This window comes from Suillus bovinus, assembly GCF_016758785.1.
Source record: "Suillus bovinus strain UH-Sbo-P2 chromosome Unknown EDB93scaffold_25, whole genome shotgun sequence".
NCBI lineage: Eukaryota > Fungi > Basidiomycota > Agaricomycetes > Boletales > Suillaceae > Suillus > Suillus bovinus.
The window spans coordinates 298,360-311,996 of record NW_024542081.1 but is presented as its reverse complement, the minus strand read 5'-3'; the positions used below and the strand labels follow the sequence as shown (position 1 = coordinate 311,996).

The 13,637-nt window shown below is 48.0% G+C and overlaps 3 protein-coding genes across 3 annotated transcripts; 1 reads left to right on the top strand and 2 right to left on the bottom strand.

Annotated features, from left to right (window-relative positions):
• Positions 1-234: 234 nt before the first annotated feature.
• On the top strand, positions 235-1,449 carry EDB93DRAFT_1084948 (uncharacterized protein; the record flags this gene model as incomplete). Its single annotated transcript, XM_041445870.1, has 3 exons — positions 235-496; positions 554-1,253; positions 1,308-1,449. The coding sequence occupies 3 exons, from the start codon at positions 235-237 to the stop codon at positions 1,447-1,449; spliced, it is 1,104 nt and encodes a 367-aa protein (XP_041308021.1).
• Positions 1,450-8,550: 7,101 nt separating this feature from the next.
• Positions 8,551-10,199, bottom strand: EDB93DRAFT_372033 (uncharacterized protein). The gene is made up of 6 exons (XM_041456216.1): positions 9,994-10,199; positions 9,696-9,934; positions 9,581-9,640; positions 9,451-9,522; positions 9,348-9,401; positions 8,551-9,293 (listed from the first exon to the last, which is right to left on the bottom strand). The coding sequence occupies exons 2-6, from the start codon at positions 9,712-9,714 to the stop codon at positions 8,686-8,688; spliced, it is 813 nt and encodes a 270-aa protein (XP_041308020.1). The 5' UTR covers positions 9,715-9,934; positions 9,994-10,199; the 3' UTR covers positions 8,551-8,685.
• Positions 10,200-10,945: 746 nt separating this feature from the next.
• EDB93DRAFT_371926 (uncharacterized protein) lies at positions 10,946-11,920 on the bottom strand. The gene is made up of 3 exons (XM_041456215.1): positions 11,802-11,920; positions 11,690-11,743; positions 10,946-11,639 (listed from the first exon to the last, which is right to left on the bottom strand). The coding sequence occupies exons 1-3, from the start codon at positions 11,803-11,805 to the stop codon at positions 11,059-11,061; spliced, it is 639 nt and encodes a 212-aa protein (XP_041308019.1). The 5' UTR covers positions 11,806-11,920; the 3' UTR covers positions 10,946-11,058.
• Between the last annotated feature and the right edge of the window lie 1,717 nt (positions 11,921-13,637).

Sequence of the window (13,637 nt, the reverse complement as noted above, 5' to 3'; positions counted from 1 at the left end):
CACGGGCCAATAATTACAACTCCAGGTGACAGTGGTACTGGCATTGACTACATACAGTTATGAATCGTAAGTACTTACAAGAAAGAATACAAGTTCTTCCTGTAGCCTGAGGTGACAGACGTGCGGACGGTAACACTGACCGAAGGAGCTGAATAAGGTGGTATATTGTAAGCACCGTAAATGGAAAGTCAGAACTTGACCATTCCGCGCAACTTGATTGAATCCTTTGTGAACATGGGTCGTCGACTTTGCAGTGCTCTGTCTTGTCTGCTGTTGGTCGGTTTATCGCAGGCAGCCGACGTATACCTCAGCCCATCTCAAGAATTTCCATCACGGCTTTCCCTCCAGCATGCTGGTTTTGTCTTGTCGCAACATCTGGGTCTCGAGCCAACCGAGAATTTCCAGAATTATGGCGGACTGCTAAGAGAGCAAGAGTTTGTCGCACAAGGGGCTTCAAACGCGTTGTTTTTACTAGTAGATGATGCTAATGTACAAGGTTTGTTTGCTTCACTCCAGGAGCAAGTGCAGTGACGATTGACAAGTCGTGCTTCAGATATTATTCCTTCTTTCATGAGCCGCTCGTTCTCGATTGCAGGGGCACATACTAGTTCACTTACTTCCTTCGTGTCCTCGTATCTGCAACGCGCCGCTCACGCATACTCCCTCGTCTACTCTGATCTCGCTATTCCCCCAGAAGGCATCCCTCGGACCCTTGACATATTTTCTGCCCCAACACCCGCAAACGAAGCCTTTCTTGCAGAAATTTCAACACTTATCAAATTCATCGAGCCAACTGAAGATACTCTCGATGACAAGTTCGCGTCTTTGGAGTTAACAGGATTGTCCCAGCTCGCAGCTACATACGGTCGTTCAAGCGACCAGTACCAGCTTGCGGCAAGAACAGTCCGAGCCGTTCTTGAATCCAGTATTTCTGACGCAAAGACCCGCGTCGCCGTCTTGTCATATTCTCCCTCTCTTGCACTGGACAAACGACAACCGCAGCCACCGCAGCAGTCACCCCTTCCAGCACTGCGCCCATCCACAGGACCACCGATTCGCTATTTGGCTTCCTGCCTCACGAGTTCTGAGGCCTGCTCCAACGCGACCAATGCCTGTTCCAATCACGGACAGTGTGTGAGCACCCTTATTGCTGGACAGGAGTGTTTCGTCTGTGCTTGCTCCAACACCAAGTCCAATTCTGGAAAGACGGAAAGCTGGGCAGGCGATATGTGTCAGCGCAAGGACATCAGTAGGTAAGTAGTCGCGTCATTTCTCTCAGTTCTTTTTGTTGACTTGGTTTGTACCAGTACCTTCGTATTGATAGCAGGGACAGTGATCACACTTATCCTCTTGATGGGAGGCTCTGTCTCGTTGCTTTATTCTATCGGTGGCGAAAATCTTCCTAGCATCCTCACAGGTGGTGTGGCAAGTGGATTGAGGAGAGAGTGAAGGGATGCCAAAATCAGTTGCATAATAGGCTGGTTAGTAATTCTTGTCATTTGCAGGTCCTCGTGATGCTGCTTTGATGTTACTCGAATTGGCAGTTCATACTTTCAGACTGAGATTTGATGTTTTGGACAAGTCTAAGGTTGTTGAGTATGAACACTTTTTGCGACATACCGGGCGAGCTTCACTTAGCATGTTGTACGATCACTCAAATGTTATAATTTCAAGCTACAGATTTACGGATCGTCTCGGAGCGCTCTTGACCTCGAGACCCACACTGCCCACTCAAATATAATCTGCATACTCATCTGATCATCCATCGCTCTGCGCGCACCAGATACATGCAATTTGATGTGAACGAGCGCCATTATACTATGATACACAGCATTCATGGAGGTTATTTTCCCTTCATTGTTACGGACAAATTGCATAGACGGCAGCCAGGTCATGGCTCTGACTCTGATCCTACACGTCTACATCACCTCGGACTATGAAACTACTGCGGTTTTGGTTGATGCCATAGCTAGATATCACTGCAATCTCGAGTCCTCGATTCAACTTGAAGATTTCGACTTGCTCGCTGACAGCACGACCTAAAACCTGGATCTTAACGAACCCGATGGAGAGTACTACACAACCACTCCTGCTTAATGAAGGAAAGCTAAGTTGGTGTGCCCAACAACTGCTGTACGAGGTCCATATCTCAACTTTCTCCTTATCACGGTTAGCTTAGCATCATCAGCCGGAGTCCCATCAGTAAGCGAAGTATTCCTTGATATTCTCAGGAGAGGCTGATTGCGGATGAACAGCTGCTTACACCTGAGTTGCCTGTGATTTGTCTTCGTCGAGAATTGTCTGAGTAGTTGGATTGCGCCACGATGCATGCTGGTGGGCACGGCTTCGAGATATGATGAAGTCAAATGCGGCGAGCCATTTGTTTACAACAGGAGGCAATTTAAGTCTGATGAGAGAGAATGAAGCACAGTAACCCTTGTCGATTGGTCGTTCAAGTTCACATGAAGTTCTGACTTGCACAGTTTATACTGCAGGAAGTAAACGAGGAAGCAATTTCTCGCGAGTATTAGTAGCGAAGGGAGGAGAGCATGTAAACATCGTGAATGAAATCTTTTTGTAGCCCTGGTTTGCGACAGCGCGCCCGATAAGTGTAGCAGAACAGAACGAATAAAGCGCAAAGAACTAAACAGGTATCGTATGAAATCTGTAGGAAGTGCATAGATCTTCAATCGATTAACATAACGAACTGTGGTGTCATCTGAACCGGACGCGATGGGAAACCCATCCGGCGAGATTGCAACAGAGTTAACAGCGCAAATGTGACTTGCGAGGGGAGAAACCGATGCCTTTCCCGTAGTGGTGTCGGCATTTCACACCCAAATCGACCCGTCTCCTGGACCAGGCACTATGCGATTTCCATAACGCAACATGACCAGTGTGGCCTTGGAGGAGAGATCCTACTGCCACGCCAGTCTTCGCATCCCACACTCGAATCGTCTGGTCACTCGAACCAGATACGATGCGGCTTCCATCCAAAAAGATTGCGACTGAAAGAATACTGTGTCCTTTCAGGTACAAGATACCTCGCAGGTCTCCATATCCTACACCCGAATCGTCCCGTCCAATGACCCAGACACGATGTGTTTGTCATCAAGCGAAATTGCAACAGACCGAACACTTTCAACATGGCCTTGGAGAGGTGCACCCAATGCATCGCCAGTCTCCGCATCCCACACCCGGATCATGCTGTCTTCCGAACTAGACACAAAGTGTTTCGCATCCGGTAAGATCGTGACAGACCAAATCACGCCCGTATGGCCTTGGAGTGAGGCACCAAACGCCTCGCCAGTTTCCATGTCCCACACCTGAGTTGTCTTATCTTCCGAACCAGACCCGATGCGCCGCCTCCCATCAGGCGAGATTGCAACAGACAGAACAGAACCAGTGTGACCTTGGAGAGGGAATCCTAATGCCTCGCCAGTCTTTGCATTCCACACCCGGACTGTTTCGTCCCATGAACCTAAAACTATGCGACGTCCATTCGGCGAGAATGCAACAGACGTAGCACGTTGAGAGTAAACGATGTCATTCGCAGGGAGTATCTTCTCCATCTAGAGGCAATTTTCGACATGGTTCTGGGAGTACAAGGAAAGTTTGCGGTGAACTTCCAAAATATTATCGACTGCGTTGGAGCGGGTAGCAGAGCATACAAGTATAAATGGGGAGTGCTGAGTAAAATAGAGGTTGCGAAACTTCGGACGAAACGCAGAGTATCCCTGGTAGCATCATTAACATGCGTGGACTCGGCATGACCCATGATCCCAAGCGAGGCAAAGGCAAGATCTCTTTGTACCGCTGATGTATCAACGAAGAAATTATGACTCCACAATTCGTATGTGAGGAAGTCGTAGGGGGATGGAGGGGCGTATGGGAGTCTGAGGATCCACGATACCCGTGACAAGCGAGCCTAGGGACCTAATGACATCTTCCACATTGTAACGGCTGCGCTCATCAGGAGAATGCAGTCGCATAGCCATCAACGCAGGCATAGGAAGAGGTTTCAGCGAGGCAAGGATTTGTCCCATCACTGAGCAAAACACCGGGATAGCTCCACTGTGCTCGTCCTTCGGCATTGTTTCTCCCAAGATGCATGCATATCTGATATTCAATAGATACGTTCCCTTTTCAGACATTCCAGCAACCACAGCGTCGAACCAGTCCACCGGACCTAAGCCACTTTCATTCTTCTTGATGTACTTGCAGGCGAGACGAGCCCATTCAAACAGGCCGTCAGATTTCTCGGCAAGCGCCTGGAAGTGCGCATTGTTGAAAAAAGTTGCGGAGCCCTGCAAACCTGGTGGAAATGTATAACTGGATATCACTGTGTGTGAACGCAGGTGAAATATCATCCATGGAGGCTTGACGGACATGCGATGCATCCAGGGTATTCCGACTATCTGACAGGAAGTGAGGAGATAACCCGTCCAGTACCAGGCACGTATTCCATGCCGCCAAGGTTCAGGTCCTCAGCTGAATCGTCGGCATCGAATTTCAGAGAAGGTTCAAAGAAAACTTGAAGTTGATTGCACCGATATGATAGACAGTTTCGATGGTAGTAAGAGCTGTTGCATGAGGTTATCGAGAACCTCGTTGTGACGTTGGATCGCGGCGACTGTCTCATTGAAGACTTGTTTGTCAAGTCTTCGCCCTATAAAGTGACATTGATTATTAGTGACATTGCGGTGGAAAAAGACTCACAAAAATTCTTCATAACCGAGTGATAGACGACGAAGTCAGTACACTCCAGCGTCTGTCGTGCAAGCTTTCCATGTATCTCTAGCATGGATGCTATCATAGCCAATCCCCCATGTGTCGTTAATAAAGTATAAGATCCAAGGTTTTCGAGAGCAGACAGGACACAGATCAGCCATGTACAAGATCAAGATAGACGCCCGTACATCTGCAAGCCTCGTAACGACAGAGTCAAATACTCTTAATGGTGCAAGAATTGGGGATAATGTGTCAATCGTGTCAGATCCAGATTGCAAGTTGTTGGAGGCTGAGATAACATTTTCCGCCATTCCTGAGACACTGTGCCCGATCCTGCCAGAATCTGCTTTGGCATTTGCAATCTTTTCCTTCAACGACCGTCTGGGTCAGGTTATTCAGACTGACGAGGGAATGTGGTACATGATCGGAAGAGAGATGATGACATTACGAATTGTAATAGTCAAATTTGTGGCTGCAACATCCACATCAAAGGACTGGTCAGGATTCGGTTCGGGAGCGATAGTTGATAGTGAAAAATCCTGCGGCCGTCACAAGTTAGGTCACACACATAATGTGGTGTATACTTGGCTTGTGTGAGGGTGGAGGAGATTCCATACACTGAAACCTGCGACCGTGGGTTGAGGGTTGGGAGATTGTCGAGCAGTTCGAGCGAACTTGTCAAATGACTTGGGAAGAAACTTGGACAATCCTCTACAAGATCCATTCCTCTAAGGGGGATAGAATGGCTATAATAACGATTAGAAATAACGGCGTAGCTGTAATGGAGAAAGTCCATACATCACTGGCTGACCTTCGGACACTCTTCCCTGTCAAATGAGGGTTTAAACGACTTGGACTTCAGCAACCCTCAATGCTTCTTCTGAGAATCTTGAGTCTCGATTCGTTGAGTTAGGACGGTTGAGTGTGAATCTTAAGAGGTTTCTTGGTAAGAGGAAAATTGGTGAATGGTAGGGGTGATCAGGTCCCAGGAGCTGCCGAACATGTGGTTCGGAGCGCCCATCATTGATTGGCTGGAACATTATCGATGTCTGAAGTGGGTTGATCAAGCAATAGGCCATCAGGAAACCTTGCCGCGTTGTTGGGTGCGAGTGCCCGCACAGTGATGCTCAGGCCTCAGGAGTCACGGTATCGGAGGAACGAAGTTCATTCACCACTACTCCTGAGCTCCTACATAAGAGCTAGTGTCAAGTGAGTAGCATACCATTGTTTGCGCATGTTTAGTTCATGTTACACACACTGCTACTAGACTCGGAATTCACGGAGATGCTGCTTCGAGCGAGATATTCATACGCCTCTTCCTGCCTATATTTTGTGTACGACTGTGATTAACATATTAGACGTTATGAGGGTGATGGTATCGAGATTTGGAATTCGCTGCCCCTCAAGCTACAAATTTATGAATCATCTCGATGCCTCTCGCAGCGATCGCAAGAAATGCACTACCCACCCAAATATGAATTTCACTATTCATATTAGCGTCCATCGCTCTGCACGCAGAGTGTCCACCTGGTGGACTCGAATCTATTCATTGCAACATGCTGATCGAAATATCCATACATGTCAAATGACTCCTGCTCATGTTTAGCGTACACTGTGCTTGACATACTAGACGTTACGAGGGCAATTCGAGGCCTGGAATTGGCTCGTCATTCTTGTCGTGGTAATCGCCGAAGCAAGCCCGGCACGAGTGCAACAATATCTGTCGGAATATCCCCAATGAAACCAGCCATGATTGCCAAAGCTCCGACAAATTGCTGAAACACGACCACAAAGAAAGATTCCTGTACTTCGCCGAGTAGCAGAACAAGGAATCGAAGGTTCTATCAAAGTTGTTCATTGCTCCTTTACTCGGTCACGCCTGATACTTCCTTGCAGGTTGCGTTACGGCCCCGCAGGCTGCGTGTCGTCCCAACACGCCTGTGGATGCGGAAAAGGTGCGAACGTCAAATTCGAAAGGTTCTTATCGCATGGCATCGCAAGCGTCCCTCCCCATCCTGATATCTGTGTTCTTCGTTTGAATCAGGAACGCTCGGCGAGCTACAGTGCCGTGTCTTCGCGTCTGGTACCTATACGCTCATCTTCCACATCAACGACACCACACCTGCCATAGAGGGGGGAATGCAGATAGGATCTAGAGTTGTTATCAACACACTAAGCCATCCGCTACTGGGCTACACACTCATACCTCACCTTCCATAGTCAATAATCCCCATGATTGAGTGTGTGCATGAGCCATTCGGAGCTCGGCCTCTCCAGGCACGAATCGAACAGGCAGAGCTGGCCAGGCTCGAAGTGTGGGCCTGGGCTTCGTGTCAAGGTTCTCTGGGGCATGGGCGGAATTGCCGTATGGTCGAGATGCGAATGAAAGGACGAGTTTCATGGACATGTTTTCGCTGATGTTAAGTATTTCTGTCTGAATTATGCAGAGCTTGGATGCATTCTCAGGTATTGATATTCTCCGAAAGGGGATACCGGTGACGATGCATCAGAGCTGTCGAAGATGTGGGAGTGGAGACAATGGATGCGCCTTGGCAAGCCGAAACTGACTCCTACCTGTTGAGACAGGCCCGTGAGACGGCATTTGCTACCCGTGATTCGTGCTATGGCGGAAGGCATACCTGCAAAGCCAAACTGAGTGCTCAGGAACCATGGGATCAGGATTGATGAGCAGTGTATGCATAAGCGCACCTTTTGCGAGCTCCTTGAGAGAAACTCGGCGAGATTTGAAGGGTTTATTCTCCTGCGGTAGGATTAGATTATGGAATGGAATGAACGTGTTAAACAGACAGGACTGTTTTAGCGGTGACTCTGTGTTTCTATGACCATCGTGAAAACGCAACTCGCTGCAAAGCTCTTTTTCTGCAAAGCTCTTTTTCAGCAAAGCTGGACTAGCTGGCATCAGATTATGCCGTGCTGAATGCCATATCGTACACACCAAGGATCGATACCAAATTATTCAATATAACACAACTTCAAGAAACGAAATACATGGCAAACACCTTCAATTGGTGTGTAGCTTTAGATTCACGGATTCAGAAATATCACTGGGTTACCGGCCTGAAGGAAGTTGCTGGACAAAGCGAGGTTTGTATGAAAAGTACATCAAACGAGAAGGCAAAAACACTTACCCACAAACAGTAACCTCCTCCGTGACTGAGGGAAACTGGCTCAGTATGATTGGCATCAACTCTGCTAAGCGGTGCATCCGTCTGAAAGGCTACCACTGGCACATGGAAAGATGCAACTCTCAACGCAATCGGCTTCCAGCTTGTTTGGTAGCCCTACCAAAGCCAATTTGCGGCGACATGAAAAATGAAGTCGGCTGAACGTCCCTTGCAGACAGGTAAGATATGACAATGAGATGAGCAATGCGAAGCATGAGGGATGACTTACCAGAACGAGCAAGCAAGTATTTGGAGATATGCGGAAGAACTCGTTCGGGGAACACAACATGGATGGGCTACCGGACCCCTGGCATTCAAGTTGAATGTGCAAGGACTCGCCAAAGGCAGTACACCCTGCTCAATAATGGGGAAGGGACTGGCAAAATTGATTGAGATGGTAGCATCTCCAAGTGAGAAAATGGCACGTCGTCAACAACGAGCAAAAATACTTGTTGAAATTTCACTGGCAGTCGACAGATGAGAGGAAGTTGCTTCATGTTGAAACGTTGACGGCCCGGGGAGGGGTGCGTGCGAAAGAGACAAACTCAATGCATGAATCTTGCGCAGAAGCATTTCGTGTTCTTTTGCCATTGACAGCAGATTCTTGAACCTGCTACACGAGTTAATGTACGTAGGACAGCATCGACATGCCTCTCGGAAAACGCTGACAAGGCAACACATGACGTGAAGTTGACGACTCGGACAACTTCATAAAATATCGATACATATAGCTAGTAAATGTTTGTACACTTTACACGGACATTCGAAATCATAACTTCTGAAACTTCACCACCCAAGTCTCAGGTGGTTCCTCACTACCCGGAATGAGTCTGCTCCTTGCAAATGCTTCATCCTTGATAAGCCCCGCAAATGCAACACGAGACCCGAGCCAATCAACACGGAGCAGTAACCTCTCTCGCTGCACGAGCCTATCATTTGGCGCTAATGCGTGGGGTGCAGATCTCACCGTTGGCCTGGTACGTGCTGCAGAATTCGAACTCCCCTGCAATGCATGTTGTATCATCGGACGACGATCACGTGCTCTGATAAGACTCGCACGTCTATCACGTCCAGCGGTGGCCCACTCTGTATCCGTGAGTGGGCGCTGCAATGTAGCATACAGGGTAGTGAGAACGTCAAGACACGTCACGCACTCTTCTCCAGTACTGAAATCAGGATTTATGTCAAATGCCCAGGGAAAGTCTGGGCTGATGAGCCGTATTTGTCTAGGCCGTTGTGGGGTGAGTGGGACGAAGAGTAGCTCGTACCCGCAGCCTGCATATGGAGACGACAATGGAAAAGCAAGAGACATAGGCGGGAAGCGCAGATCGTATGTTACTGGCATGGATGACATCGAGAGAAGTGGATGGGGATGGGCTGTATAAGAGGTATGAGGAACGATCGGGATCATGAGTTGTGTCTGAGACATACCATTTTGGGTTTCGTTAACATTCGATGACATTGTTCGTGGCGCAGAATGGTCATCTAGCAGAGATATTTAAACCTTGCAAGTTAGTAGAACCAAGATGCGTACATATGAGCTGCATGTTCCCTGTCTGGTATCGAGTCGTGGTGGGCATATCAGCAAATGGAGCGCGAGCGCCACCTTTATATCAGACGAGTCAAGGTCATATGGGGATCAGACGCAGCGACAAAGAACCCACCGTTCCATGGCCGCGAATTTGGAATGTTGCGGTCGACAAGACTCATCGTATTTACGGATGCTAGTCGAACAAATTGAGCTTGAATTCAAGGTGTGACTAGGGAAAGGGTGAGTACCTTGTACCCCCAAATTCATGAGGGAGGGAGGTTCATACTGGGGATGAATAGTATAACTTGAAGGCTCTAACAACAGCTGAGCAGAGGGTCAAGAGCCGTAGAAAATAATCACAGCTCACGGGTATGGGCAGCATTAGCGCGTGGACGACGCAAAGGGGAATCGCTCGCCAAAGCAACATCACGTTCAGTCGACAGAGACGAAGTAACATCGGGAAGCTGCACTGGAGGGTGGGGCCACCCTGCGTAGCGAGCATTGTGAAAAGCTGGAGGCAAGACAGTGGGATTACAGGTAACCCACTGGGAGTGGCGATGGGGACGAGCTGAAAACATGAGGGATATAACAAAGGGATATCGAGACTTTTGACGGCTGAGGCATTCGGGGAGTTTTTGGGCTCGTTATATATATGGTTTTAGAATGAAATTTAAACGCCCAAGGTACAAATAGCCCACTACTGATAAAACCCACTAGACAGGGGCAATGAATTCATGGGAATCGGACATCGGCTGGGCTCCATTTCAATTGGTTGGTCCAGGAAACCTTTTACTGTTCGATCAAGCTCAAGCTTCTATTATGTAATAACTCTACAATCCCCCCACACTCGAAGCAGTTGCCGAGGCTAAGCTAGATGCAACTTGAACGAATGTTTGAGTCAAAGTTGGTTTTCCATTCTGCTTCACTGCCCGTTGATCACCTGTAATCTATACCAGCTGTCGGCAGAACACCCTGAATTTGACACCAGCTTAATCTTTTTCTAGACAAGCTAGCACTATGCTACCTCCGCCGCTGACTCCACCTCTAGTAAGCTATCCCACGGCATTGATCAATTTGCGAGGATGAATTGAGAAACTTGGAAAGTAAGCTTTTCTTATTCGAGGCTTGAGGCCAGCCAATTATCGAACGCTGAGTGCGGAGTTGAAATCATCTATGTGACAAGATTATCCCGAGATCTCGATACAAAAGGTGTGTATTTGTCATCCGAGATAATCTCCAGAACTTTACTACCCATGTTTCAGGTGGTTGTCTACTGCCCGGAATAAGGCTACCCCTCCCAAATACACCATCCTTGACAAGCCCAGAAATACAACATGAGATCAAAATGGAGTAGCGGCGACTCTCGCTGCATAGGCCTATGATGTGGCATATCAGTGCTAGGTGAAAAATTCACCGCATAAATAGATATCTGTCTAGTTCGTGTCGCAAAATTCGAGCTTCCCTTCAATGCAGGTTGTATCCTTAGGCGATCACACGCTCTGATAAGACTCGCACATTTATCGTCTCCAACAATGCCCCACTTTGTATGCGTGAATGGGAGCCATAATACATGAGATGTTTGTACAAATATTGTCTCTTGACCTTCCAGAGTCATAATTTTTGGAACTTCACCACCCACGTCTCAGGGCACTCCCCGCCACCAGGAACAAGTCTCTTCCTCGCAAAAGCTTCATCCTTGACGAGCCCCATGAATGCAACACTGGAACCAAGCCAGTCGACACGCAACAACAGCGGCTCCCGCTGCACAGGCCTCTCAAAGCTCACTGTGGGTATAGTGCATGTCGCAGAATTCAAGATCCCGTGCAACGCAGGTTGTACCCATAGACGACGGTCACGTGCTCTGATAAGACTTGCACGTTTGTTGTCTCCAGCAGCGCCCCACTCGGTGTCTGTGAGTGGATGCTGCAATGCGGCATGTAGAGTAGAAAGAACATCGAGACATGTTACGACCTCTCCTCCAGCACTTGGGCCGATGTCAAACGCCCAGGGAAAGCATGGGCTGATAAGCCGTATTTGCTTAGGCATCTCTGGCGTAAATGGGATGCAGAGGAATTCATACCCGGCATAGCCCGCAAATGGAGATGATAATGGAAAACGGAGAGAGGTGGGCAAATAGCGCAGGTCGTATATCAATGATCCGGATGGTGGCGCAAGAAATGGATGGGGGAAGGCTAATGGCAGATATCAGAAATTTACAACCGTAAGTGCGTTCAAGTCGTACCCTTTTGGGTGATAAGGTTTGATGGCATCGTCTGTCGTGTAAAACGGCCGCCATCTAGGAAAATATACACTTGAATATCTTGCAAGTCAGTAAAATGAGGGTAGAAACGTACACATGAGCCATGCGTTCTCTGTATCACATTGAGCTGTGGCACGCGTATCTGAAGTGCCATGGAGAGACGGAGTAAGAGCATCATCTTTATCACCCAAATTAGATCATATAGTGATCTGAGCAAATAATGACAGAAAACCCACCACTCCATGTCCGTGAATGGGAGACATTGAGGCGCTGAGAGTCAAAATGACCCATTGTACCAGCGGTTGCTAACAAAGCAAATCAAGATCAAAGTAAGACCATAGAAAAGGGAAATCACCTTGCGACCCGGAATTTGTGCAGGCGTGAGTTGCATGGGTACGGCGTTCTAGTAACAGATGAGCATAGAGCCAGAATAGGTTTAAAATTGTACCTACGGCTGTTAGTGGTGGCCTCATAGGGATGACGCGAGGAGGTATCAACAGTAGAAGCAACACGAGGAAGTTGTATTGGGGGGCCGACCCATCCTTCGTACCGAGCATTGTGCAAGATCGCGGCTGGATGCGAGATGGTGGGCTGGCGGGTAATATGATGATACTGCGAAAGGGGATGAGTTGTTAGAAACATGGGGTGAAGGTGATGGTTTGTGGTTACTTGGGATGTGTCGGGAGGAAAGGATTATATACGCCCGACAGAGGAAGGATATTGAGCCTGAGCAAACCACGGTAAACATGACAACCGAGACCGCGTCCCAAACCCAAATGATGAGAAATAAAAAGGACGGACCTTAACAGCGAGTTCCAATTATGGCACACCTGATTACATGTTATCGACTGTACTGCAAGATCTGTATCTGCCGTTGCTTTGGTTCTGGCTTTAGTACTTCCTCAGCCAAGGGCCAATCAAGGTTGAATAAAATGACTAGACATTCTTCCAAACTATGTGACACAGAAGAACGTGGTAGATGGCTCACCCAAAAGAGTAGGCTTTCCACGATGGATGGGGTCGATGAAAGCAGTGTAAAATCAAGCGTGATCTAAAATTGAAGAACCAGCATGGGGGTCCGAAACTGCCAGAGTGGAGCTAATAGCTAACTGCCGGCATCATAAACCACGTCCGCAAACTTCAGACTGGGTTGCAGCCCGCGGCTTCTGTATCAGCAACATCTGCGTAGATACTGTGAATCGCTGAATACATGCCGCGTCAGCATAAGTTGCCTGAACTCTCGGACAACACACCTCCAGGCCCTGCATGTCATGCAAGTTTTGGAGGTCCAAGTATGCGCTTCTGGAATATTCAAGACTCTTTGCTCTGTAGGAGCTAGAAAATCAAGGTGCCGAGCGAAAGCGGCAGGCCCTATGTAGTAAGTTCTCATAGCATAACACCTCAATCCTGGATCCCGAGGAGGCAAGGTTAGTCAAGCAGCAAAATTGGAAATTACCCTGAGCGCGCATCCCACGACGCCCAATTAACTGGAAGTAGCACTCGTGAGGCAGGGTGAAGTAGGAACTCTTCCATATATTTTGAAATCTTCTCCTACTATTTTCAGGAACATCCGGATCTTCAATGAAACATGCAACTAGCCGCAGTACTACTTCCACGTGCGCTGTGCCCATATCTTCATCCACGATCTCAACAGGACATTTTGATCTACAAAGACGTGAGACAACTTGAACCTTTTCATCACGTACGTGTTCTGATATGCCATGTACTGCACATTTTTGTCATAGCCGTCCCTCCTCCTCTCCCAGTTTTCAACTTCCTCCGATGGGCCTATACTCCCAATAATGTGGGTTGTTCCTGCTAGAGTCGGATGGAAGGATGCATTTTCGTATTTCTCACATTTCATCCACGTGACTGGTATTAATAGACTTATACGCTCTGAAACAAGTTGTCCAAAACATTCGACACCCTG

Excerpts from the sequence above, each read along its gene's own strand:
- EDB93DRAFT_372033 (XM_041456216.1), bottom strand. Across the intron at positions 9,523-9,580 it reads AAATTCGCGGCCATGGAACG|GTGGCGCTCGCGCTCCATTT; the intron begins GTGGGTTCTTTG and ends TCTGATATAAAG. Across the intron at positions 9,402-9,450 it reads AGGGAACATGCAGCTCATAT|ATGACCATTCTGCGCCACGA; the intron begins GTACGCATCTTG and ends TATCTCTGCTAG.
- EDB93DRAFT_371926 (XM_041456215.1), bottom strand. Across the intron at positions 11,640-11,689 it reads AAACCTTATCACCCAAAAGG|CCTTCCCCCATCCATTTCTT; the intron begins GTACGACTTGAA and ends ATCTGCCATTAG.